Below are 11782 nucleotides of genomic sequence, written 5' to 3' on the forward strand. Positions count from 1 at the left end.
CGTGTAGTGGAGCTACAGTTTACTCGTCACCCTCTGGTGATACGAGTTCTGGCATTATTCAGTCGGTTATTATGGAGTAAACAAAAGCATGAACTAATTAAAAGCCTAGCATTCCTTGAAGGAATGAATTTCACGCACTGCCTCGCATGCTAAAGCTTTTTTCGTCACTTTATTCAAGCATTTTCAACTGAAATGTTAACATATTAGGGTCAATGGATATTACAAAGTCCTAAACATTACAATATGAGATATAGACATATTGGTAAACATTTCTAAACAACCAAATCCATTCCACTGTCAAAGGTCTGATCTAACAAAACAAAACTATACATATAATAATAATAGTAAAAAAAAAAAAAAAAAAACACCCAAAACAGTCTGTTACTTAAAGCTAAATGTAAACGTGTAGTTTTCAAGACACAATAGTTTTCAAGAAGTAAAAAAAAGAGATAACGGGTTGCCACATCTTCAAAAAGTCATCAGCTTTCTCCCTAACTCTGAACTTGTTCTTTTTTTTCCAGTTTAGAAAAAAACATCTTTTACCCAAAGAGACATAGTTGGTGGCTGGGATGCTTTCCAAGACAGCATTCTGCATTAAGCCAATAATGAAGTAAAAGTGATCACATCCATTTATTTACTAAGAACTGGATTAGGATCCTTAAAAACTCCAAAAATAGCCATAAATGGGCAAGGTTTCAATATAGCTCCAAAAACACGAGGAATAGTGTTAAGATAAGAGAAGCCCATTATGGCTGTGTTTTGGGGCAGGTGGAAAACATCTGAGGTAAATCACAGGAAGGGGTGTTCCATCTGTCACAGAGATCGGGAATGCTGGGATAAATTCAGGGTCATCTTGACTTGGACACACAGACACAGATGCATTTGTTGTGGCTCATTCATTTCTCGTAAAAAGTGATTCAGTTCAAAACAGTTTTCTAATGTATGCCTGCATGCCTTTAGTGTGAGATAGAGCAAAAAAAAATGTGAAAAGAAATTATTTGTTGTTTATTTTACAAAAATGTGCTAGAATAGTGTGGACAGATTTGTTGGTATCCTTAAAGAAACTAGTAATCTTTGCATTAAAGTCATGTTTCAAACTAAGTGTTAGACCTTAATTAGTATCACAGGTGCCTTCAAGCTTTCCATCAGAGATTCAGCAGATTTAAAGGGAACAAACAGCAGGTGGGGAGTTTTGTATCATTGTGGCACCACATTGAACATGGAGCAGAGAAAACAAAGAGCTGTCTGAGGAGTTTAGAAAGAAGATAATAGATATCCATGTTAAAGATAAAGGCTTCAAGACCATCTCCAAGCAGCTTCATGTTCCTCTGACCACAGCTGACAAGATTATATAAAAGTAGAAGGTTTATGGGACTGAAGCCAACCTCCCAGGATGTGGAAGCAAGAGGAAATGCAACCCCAGGTTAATCAGACAGATAGCATGGATAGTAGAAAAAAAAAACAACCTATTATACCATTCAAGCTGAACTCCAAGGCAAAGATATGTCCATCACTGATCTGTCGCATTTTTAATCCTAATGGGCTCCATGGAAGAAGATCCAGGAGACTCCACTATTGGCAGAAAAACACAAAAAAAGCCAGACAGGAATTCAACAAAACTCATGTTGACAAGCCCCAAAGTGTCTGGGGCTGATGAGAGAAAATTGTAGCTTTTTGGGCACTCACATCAGTTGTTTTTTTTATTATTATGACAGGATAAAGATCTGATCTGCATCTGTGCATCTGTGCATCTATCTTATACTGGGTAAGAAAGAATTTTGCACATGATTAAGTAAGGATGCTGTCAATTACCTAACTCCAGTACCCTTCCCAAAGCTCAAGACCCAGTTCTTGTTCCCAACTTAAAACAATTTTATTAGCTGAATAATTGTTCAGTGGGACTGCAGTTTTTTATTTTACTCCTACCTTTAGTTTGCCTTCTTATCTCAAATTTAAAATGGACTGAAATGAAATTGAGTTATTAGTTTCTTCAGATGAGATTGACTGACCTTGGCAGTCTAAAGTTTATAGAATAATAATGGGCAATTCAGAGCGAAGTGCCAGCATCACCTTTCAGATCACAGTCGTGACTGGGGAGAAGAGGCCAAGTGCTGAAGTAAAAGTACAGATACGAAGTACTGTTTACTGCAGGTAGGTGCAGCTGACAACATGTTTTTGCACAGAATAATGACTGCAGGAATAATTGCACAAGAAAAGCTTTGATATTTGAAGCTTACAAGCTTTGCAGCTGATAATGACAACACCACCTTGTAATCACACGCTACAACACTGAACAATAATTGGAGGCCGTTTTTAATTAAACACTATTATGCACGTTCTTCTCCACAAGTCAGAGTTTAGGATGAGATTTTCTCTTCTCGTGAAGAGTTGTTTCAGATTATACATATTAAGGGTTACACTGATTCCCTGCCTATGTAAAAAGAGAGTATAAATGTAGTATTTATTTAATAATTATCAACAAAATACTCAGCCAGCTGAGGCAGCAAATTTAATTTCACTCCGCTTCAAAGAGAAGGAATTGTAAAAATCTGTTAAAATGAGTGTTTTTAGTCATTCAGGTACAATTAAGTGAAGCTGGTTTGTTTATTAACTGATACAAAAGGTTTCTTTTTTATTGATTATTAAATCCAAAAACCAAAAAAAATGCCTAGAATTTCTTGAAGGGAAGCATATCTCCTGCTGCTTTTCGTGCCAGTTTTCGGCTGACATCATCTTATGTTGAGAAATGAGTCACAGCTATTTGAGTTAAACCTTGAAATTAACATTATGCCCAATCTCACGCAATATCTCACATGATGTGTTAGCACTTATTGCATGTGTGGTGGATGACTTTCAGCTATTTCCATGCTATGTTTTAGCTCAGTATCTGTAAAATTCACCAAGGCGTGGCTATTTTTTGTGCAGGCTATAGTCAAAAAGCTGTGGCGGGCTTCTTGAATTGAGCTGACCCTAAAAGCTAACCAATTGTAGATGTACAGCCAATCATTACTTTCTGAAAGTGGTTCAGGAAATATTTTGCTAACAAACAAACAGGGTTAACTCCCAAAGTCATTGGTTCTAAGCAAAGATGTTGCACAATATCTTGTGCTCAAAGTATATGTTGGACATTTTTGTGTTCTCTAAGGTCAGTTGGTTGTGGCAGCCCCCTTGAACTGTGTTGACTCCAAACATTAATCAGCTGTAAATGTACATCCAATGATTATTTTCTGAAAGTTTCAAAAACATCTGTCCAGTGGTTCAGGAGATATTTTGCAAAACAAAAAAATACTTGATTCCAATAATTCATGACAATATTTTACCCACAAATCCTGTGCGATCAGTCCGCGCTAAGATTATTATTAGGGGACTGGTATTAGCTACTACCACGTGGCTGTGGAAGCCATCTTGAATTAGACTGAGTCCAAAAGATCATCACTTGTAGATGTTCACCCGATGATTACTTCTGAAAGTTTAATTGAAATCTATTCAGTGAGTCATGAGATATTTTGGTAAAAGTACAGGCAAATGAACACCCAGCCACCCTCCCACAGACACACAGGCACACACACACACACACACACGCACATGGTCACAAACATTACATTACTGCCCATTTAGTGAAACAGTGGCAGCTGAAATTTGTGTTTAAACTAGTATCAGTTGTTTTTCTCAACTTTAAGATTTGCTCTTATTATTTATCTTTTCAGCTGTATGTAACTTTTCAAAACAAGACTGTACAGGAAAGTCAATTTATATAATTTAAATTCTAGTCGTTTTGTCTCTTATTTTGGTGTGAGACAAAATTGATCTGTATTACAGTGTGCATTATTGTACACTGATATTAGCATAACTAGTTAATGTTTGTGGTTACTACAAACACGAACTAATTATGCTAATTTTGTGGAGAGAAAAGTCATACTGGTTACCTTACTTCCTCACTTACGCCTTTCTTTCTTACTTTCTCAGTCCCATTTTCCTGTTAAACCGAATAGTATTGTGGACTAAAGTAACCCTCGCCGGTTGCCGTACTGACGTCACATCCAAAACAAGCGACAGCGGCTCGCTGGTGATTACTTTCTGTTGCTGCTGTGGTGCTCCGCATCTTCGTTAATTTTTCTTTTCTCACAATGTCTCAAGACCCCTGGTAGGTGCAGCTTTCCAGCGCTCGACCGAACTGTTTCAGATGTATTTTTAAAAAGAATACACGTCGTTTCCCCCCCTCCTTTACTCTGTTTTGTGCCATGTTAGCTTAAGTGGTTGCTAGTTCCTGATCAACAACATTAGCTATTTGGAAAATCTGGCACTGCAGTGTTCATTTTATTTATTGTTCAGATAATGTTTGTGGCGTTACTCAAACAGTAAAAAAATAGGACAACACAGAAAGCGTTAGGTTAGGTGGTTGATGAAAGTTTCTGCTCTTAAATGAGTGAAAGCTATAAAGCTGGTATAAGGTGGTGCATTTGATCACATCTGTCCTGTGTGTTCATAAGAGGTATTAGTGGGAACACTGTCAGTGTCACGGGTTAGATAATCTTGAGAAATACCATAAAATCTAACTATATTTTGAGCTGTTTCAGAGCCCAATTTACAAAACTTGCCATAGTTTTTAATTTTTATTTTTGATCTAATCCCAGAGAAAAACACTCTGAAACGACATTTAAATTTTGTCAGGCAGAATTAGACAAGTTGTTTTTACTCAAAGATCTTGACTGATGATGAATAAATGGCTGACAGTGAAGCACCCGAAATAACTCTGAAATGACTAAAACTATATGGTTTTTACTGTAATTAGTAAAGTCAGTGATTGAGTCACATTTAGATTTTTAAAGGACCAAATTGAACTACAATGCAGGTTTGATTTATTGACATTTTATCAACATATAATCTGGCAGCTTTAATACTGACTGTAAATTATTGTTTGAATCAACACTTAAATACAGACTTCACACCCTGTTGGGTTGTAATACTTCATGCCATAAAAGCTTTATGTCCTATGGTAGTAACAGATGGTCATTTTCTGGACATTTTCCCCTCCTGCTCGTTGATCTGTAGGTTGCAGAATTATGACGCCACGTGTCGTCTGGCTCAGGAAACGGCAGAAAACATCCACGAAAGGAACAGGCAGCAGAGAACAGGGGGGAACCCCGCAAAGGTAACGTGTTACTGCCTGTGTTGTTGCATTAAATAAAGTGGGGGGGTCACGTTAAACGGTGTGCCTGTGGTCTGTCTTTTCAGATAAACATGACACTGCGAGCGTCGCTGCAGAAACTGAAGCAGAATATTGCCCAGCTCAAAGACGGCTTGTTGAGAGCTTCTTCATCTCGGCGCTTGTATCCTTTTTCTTTTCTTTCTTTCTTTCTGACAATGTGACAAGTTCCCAGAGTCAAAGATTTAGAGTCAGGTCTGGAATGTTGTTCCTGCTCGCAGTAACACTCATGTTCCTGTAGAGGGAGGAATAGTTTAATTTAAAGGAACCACCTCAACATCCTCCTGATCAGGAGACTTTCCTCCGAAGGAAATGTGTCGGAAATGTTATTCACTTTTATTGAAGGTAATTAAGATGAGATTTTAAACTTAACCTGCTGTCACCAGAATGCAGTCAGAAGCTGACAGGAGGCAGAACCTTATTGACGACCTGCTAACCAGAGAGAAGCGACTCAATGCAAGTTTCAAAGGAGATATCACAGAGCCTGAATCCACCAGGTATTTAACATCTACACAAACTACTTTGTTTCAACATTTCATACGCTTGTACGGATTGCCAGGGGAAATTGTCACCCATATCATCTATTTCCTCTCATAAAACAAGCAAGTCTGAAACAACAACCATAACACTGATAAAGCAAGATTTAGCTTTTATGTATTTTTAATTGTAAATAATATCAGTGATGACAAAGAAACTATGTGATGGCCAGGTAGTTTGTTTTTTTAGAGTGACCACCTTTAACCACTTTGTTGGGTTTGATACAGTTTTTTATGGTTCATCAAAATGCTCCAAAGGGAAGGATCCAGCCTGTTGTCATTTTATCTGGAGACTTTAGTTTACTTGATGTGGAATAAAAACTACAGGTTTCTCATTATTATTGTAGATTTTCAGTGGCTGAGGGGTTGGACAAGAAGAATGCAGTTGATAAAAGTCTACACACCCCCCTCGAAATGCAAGGTTTAAGTGATGTAAATTGTTTCCAAACTGTCCCCATCTTTATTGTAACAAATGTCCTGAACAATTGAATGGAAAAATATACAAGTCTGGCACAATGAGCTGGTTGTGTAAGTGTGCACACCCTTAAAGCAATAATTTTTTGGAAGAATCTTTCGATTTCATGAACAGGTCTCACTTGTAAATGAGACTACGTGTCTCAGTGAGATTACCCGTTTAAAGAAAAGTAAATAATTAAAACCTTCAGTCTTCTTAGGTAAAGCACTGTCAGTTAGCTACACTTTGACTTGGTGATATTTAATCACTCTTCCTTGCTAAAGGGCTCAAAAGCTGCCAGACTACGGGGCATCTATTGTGCACAGCACTCTTTAAGTCACCTCCCAGATTCAGGTTTGGATCTGGCAAGATCTTTCAAAAACTTACATTTTTTTTCTTCTTTTGTTGATGTGTTTGCATGCTTGGGGGTCTTTGTGAATGTAAAAGAAGGTCAATTCTTTTCATCTTCAGCTTTATAGCAGACACCCAAAGGTTTTGAGCCAAAAATGACGTGTTTAGAACAGCACAAACATAATTCCACCCATCTTGACTTAAACCCCCGTTCCAGCTGATGAAAAGGAATCCCCCAGCATGATGCTGCCACCACCATGTTTCACTGTGGGGATGAAGGTTTTTGATGATGCACATTGTTGTTTTTGAACATTTCTGGCCAAACAGTTCAGTTTTGATTTTATCACATCAGAACACATTTTCCTACATAAGACTTAATGGTTTTTTCTTGTTTCTGCAAAATTGTGTTTATTTATTTATTTTTTGTAACCTTCTCCTGCCTAATACTCTTTAACACACTTATACAGCCAGCGACTTTAAAATGTTTCTTTCCTAACAGATTTGTTCATTATGCTCAGTTAAATTGTTCAGAATATATCCTACATTAAATATGAGAAAAGTTTAGAATTTATTTATCATGGTTTATTTTTTTCATGACAAACCCGTGGCACTTTAATGGTGTGTGTAAACCTTTTATACCCATTGTAATTGTAATAACAACTAAAACTTTGGACAATATGGTTCCAACTTAAAATAATCAAATCCATCTGAATTTAAGCATGATTGTTCATTTTGTAATTTTTCTTCCCACCGAGGTCTTTGTTTTCATTGCATGGCGGCCTAATTAAAATTAACGAACCCTCCGTTTCACGTCTGCTTCCTTCACCAAAGCCGTCCCAATCTCCGCGCTCTGCTTTGATGATGTTACCGATCACTAACTTTCTTTGTGCGTCCGAGTTTGACCCATTTTCTGTGACCTCTCTTATTGCTTTTACTGGGAAGGAAGTCCGTCTGTCCGCCATTTTGACAGCTTTGTGTCTAATTCCCGTTCATTAGATTTGCTCGTTCTGCTCTGCTGATCATACGCATGTTCTTGGTGAACCAGGGTGAAAGGACAGAGTTTCCTGCAGGATAACAGTTGATGAGATCTGATGTGATCTCAGCGTGATACCGTCAGGAAGCAAGTTGTCATTAATGTAAGTTTTGACCTGGCGTTTGCGCAGGTGATATTTGTTTGGACAGGAAGAGGAAATGATGTCATGCTGTTGGCTCTTGTTGCTTCCTCTGGCCGATGAGTGTTTTGTGTTGGCATTTTTACCTTGTTTTTGCTCTGTAGATGCTGTGGTCGTGCAGTCCCAATTCTGAAAAAGTGGAGACGTTGTGTAAAATGTAGATAAAAACAGAATGCTATGATTTGCAAATTTCAAAAACCCACATTTTATTCACAACGAAATATAGTAAATGCATCAAATGTTTAAACTATAAAACGCTTTGGAAAAACTTAAGCGATTTTAAATTTGATCACAGCAACACAAGTGTGGACGAGGGCAACAAAAGGCTGTAAAAGTAAGTGGTACAAATAAAAAAAAACAGCTGGAGGAGAATTTTGCAACCAATTAGGTTAACTGGCAACAGGTTATTTAGAAGACTGGGTATAAAAAGAGCATTTTAGAGAGGCTGAATCTCTGTTGAAGTAAAGATGGGCAGAGGTTCACCAGTTTGTGAAAAATTGTGTCTAAAAATAGTGGAACAATTTCAGAATAATATTTCTTAACAGAAAATTAGGAAGACGGAATATCTCATCATCTGCAGTTCATAATATCGTCAAAAGATTTCAAGATTACAGTTTTGTTTTTTTTTTGTGCGCACAGTTCAAAAGCCTGCCTCTCTGATGGTATGGGGGTGCATTAGTGTCTCTGACATGATGATCTATACATCAGAAAAATGATCTAGTCAGAAAAGTATTGACAGGTTTATTAACAACTTATGCTCTCATCCAGTCCACATCTTTTTCAGGTATTGCACATTTCAGCAGTACGATGCTTAGCCTCATACTGCGTCCATTAGACTCTTCTGCTCTTCATCTCTTCATAGTGGAAGAGTGTAGGTGCTGAACCCACCTGCCTGCAGTCCAGACCTCTCACTAGTGGAAAACATTTGATGAATCATAAAACTAGAAATCCTGCAAAGACCCAGATCTGTTGAACAGCTAGAAAATGTGTCACTTGTTTTACGATGGATGCCCTTCCTGATGCGACCTGGGCTTGAACTACCTCAAAGCCCTAAAACGTTCAGCTATTACCACGCCGAATTTTTAGCTCAGTATTTGTAAAACTAGCCACTTCTAAATTTCCTAATGTTATTTGGCTGTGGTGGCTTCTTCGAAAAGGGTTGATTCCGACAAGAAATCACTGGTAGATGTACATTCAACGGTTGTTTTCTTTGAAGTTTGAATAAAATTCATGCAATGGGTCACAAGATATTTTGCTAACAGAGTAAACGCCATAATTTAAAGGCAAGGTTTTAAAAACAGATCTTGCTCAATACGTTAGCACTCAGGCTGTTGCTGAAGTTGTGATATGAGAGTGCCCTTCTTTGATATCTTTCACAAGAGTTGGGTTTTGGACTGATCTACTTAGCGGTGCTTTGCACAAAGCTTTCATCCTTTTTTTTTTTTTTTTTACAGACCACACACTCAATTACATAAAAGGCTCTGTTAAATAATAATAATAATAATAGAAAAAATCTTCTTACGACATTTGCTAATAAATTATCTTGGCACACTGTAACCATGTGGTCACATGGCTTTTAGCTTGCTCTGTGAGACCTGAGTTTAATAGCTACGTGTGGTGGGTAATTTGGATTTCAGGCTAGGTGTCGGACCCTTTCCTACTGTGTGGTCTGCGAGGACAGAGTGTGTGTGAGGGGAGGGATTGGCCATGCTTGGATTATCTAAGAAACTTAAAAAAAAAGGGTTTGAATACAAATGAGGGCGTGAACGGAGCTTTTACTTATTCTGCAAACGAGCATCTTCATTTCAAGCTAAAGAAGGACAGCTTTTTTTTTAAAGCTGGGTTTGCCTTGTTGCCCTCCGGTACCCACCTTTGCACCTCTAACCCTCTCTTTGTGTTTGGTTAAGTAGGAAGTCGTGGTAATTAGTTGGATCTCGCCTGCCAGAGTCACTCAGTCAGGACCTGGATGCTCAGCAGTGATAGTCAAGTTGCCAAGAGATGTGCCTGACTGATTCTGGTGCTCCTCATTGATTTTTTAATTGGATCTTAACACGCCGAGCGTCGGTATGGAGAAAGGCCAAGTTTGGCTTCTAGTCTCAGAGTAATCTAACATGTTAGAAAGGTTAGACGAAGTGCTTTGTCTCACCCACTGCACAAATTATTTTAATCACTTCTTCAGAAGCAGTAACACTTAAATATCTGAAATTCAGAGAGGGTACAAATCATTGACCTGCTCTGTAACCCTTTGACCACTGATGTTTGCAGGTGGGCTAACTAGCTAGATATTAGAGACTTTTGTTTTTGTTTTTTTTAATTTTTGACCTTCTGCTGTCCAGAACTCTCTGCCCACTGAAGTCAGGCACACAAAGTTTCTATTCTTCCCAAATCTCCCCCCAAAACCACCACCTTTCTGAAAGAAAACTTTTTTTTTCAACTTTTTTATTCTCGCAAACATCCTTCTGATCTAATTCACAGTAACCCTTATTTTCATCAGTACAAGTAAAAGGTTGTATAAAGCATTACAATGTAGTTTAATGTTTTAAACGATTCTCTAAGTTTGAAAGATTATGTTGCAATGTACCAATAAGAGACTGGATCTTGTGCTGCCTATGTTCTCCACAGGTACTTTAAAATCATTTGAGTAAAATTACTGTTTGATGTTTCTGATGAGCCCACAGGAGGGAGGTTCCAGCTATTTCTGCTGGGCAGAAACAATTAAATCTGTACAGTGGGTTGCAAAAGTATTCAACCCCCTTGCTATTATTTCCCTTTTGTTGCCTTATATCCTGGATAGAATAAAGGTTTTCAATTTGATTTACATACGACATGATTTATACACTTCAGAGCACGTTGAACACAGCTTTTAAAGGTATTAGGTGAAGGTTAGCTTTAAAGAACCCAGAAAGCTGTCAGGAAATCGTGTGTTCTGCAGGTCTTAGAATAGGCGTGCATATGTTCTTTATACTCTAGCCACATCTCGTTCAGGTATATTTACTTTGGGTTTTGGTTATTTTTTTAAACTCGTGAGCTGAGAAGTAACTGTCAGATCAAACATGCACATGTCCATGAATGGAAAGTCGTTGGTTATTGTGTCCTACTGGGCCATTGCTTACAGGCAGGAATGGTTGTCAATAAAAACTGTCTTATTTATGAACCCCAGGTCAACGCTGATGGGCGGAGGAGCAGCAGGCAGCGGAGGAGGTGTCGCCAACCCATGGCTCATCAACGAATCAGAAGAGACCAGGGGGATGAACTTCGGAGACATTAAACAGCAGCAACAAAGAATCATTGAGGGTAATTACACTGTCAGATACCCAACCTTGTGAGGGAAGTTAATTCAGATGTTTAATTACAGTTTTAAAGAACATAACAGATAAGTACTTAATGCTCCTTTATCTCCTGTGAGACACTCAGATAACATTTCATGCAGCTACTGGATAAGGGAAGCCTTACATTTTTTGATTCTACTTTAAAAAGTAATAATATTGGATGATTTAAATTACACTTTTTATTGTATCTTTTTGAATAGTTTCAACAAATCAGTGTATGTATTTGACCCATTGTTACTGGTCCTTGTATGAAGTAAAATTGAATTTTAATGTAGAATTGTTTGACAGAACAGAAAGTGATACAGAATGATTTGTAGAAGTGTTCCTGAGTCCATGCAGTGATGTCCAGAACAGAATCAGACCTGTTTCTAATGCAGTGTTGCTGAGGGCCTGAAGATTGGGGGCATCCAATGCTAACCTTTAGCTTTGACCTTTGAGCTGAGATTTCTGGAGATTCTTGAAATATTTTGATATTATTTATTTATTTATTTTTGCAAACTTTATTTATTTGGTTTTTAACAAGAATTGCATAGCCATACAATTGCAATGCGATACATATAAAACAAGCCATACAATTCCCTTAAGTTAAATGAAAAGAACAAAAACAAACACCAAACAGAAAAAAAAACAAAACAAAAAAAAAACCAAACACAGCAGAACAAAACAACCTCCAATCACTTCCAGAATTTGAACTAAATAAAATTAAGAAGTATTCTGACATACCTAAAAAAAAA

At 37.7% G+C, this 11782-nt stretch overlaps 1 protein-coding gene across 1 annotated transcript in view; it reads left to right on the top strand.

Annotated features, from left to right (window-relative positions):
* The first annotated feature begins 4006 nt into the window (after positions 1 to 4006).
* stx8 (syntaxin 8) overlaps positions 4007 to 11782 on the top strand; it is a 62801-nt gene continuing 55025 nt past the window's right edge. The window contains exons 1-5 of the mRNA XM_017427725.3: positions 4007 to 4144; positions 5053 to 5152; positions 5236 to 5330; positions 5593 to 5703; positions 10880 to 11013. Coding sequence (XP_017283214.1) covers positions 4128 to 4144; positions 5053 to 5152; positions 5236 to 5330; positions 5593 to 5703; positions 10880 to 11013 — 457 coding nt within the window. The 5' untranslated portion in view covers positions 4007 to 4127. The remainder of the gene's footprint in view (positions 4145 to 5052; positions 5153 to 5235; positions 5331 to 5592; positions 5704 to 10879; positions 11014 to 11782) is intronic.

The sequence above is a fragment of the Kryptolebias marmoratus genome, linkage group LG3, assembly GCF_001649575.2.
Source record: "Kryptolebias marmoratus isolate JLee-2015 linkage group LG3, ASM164957v2, whole genome shotgun sequence".
NCBI lineage: Eukaryota > Metazoa > Chordata > Actinopteri > Cyprinodontiformes > Rivulidae > Kryptolebias > Kryptolebias marmoratus.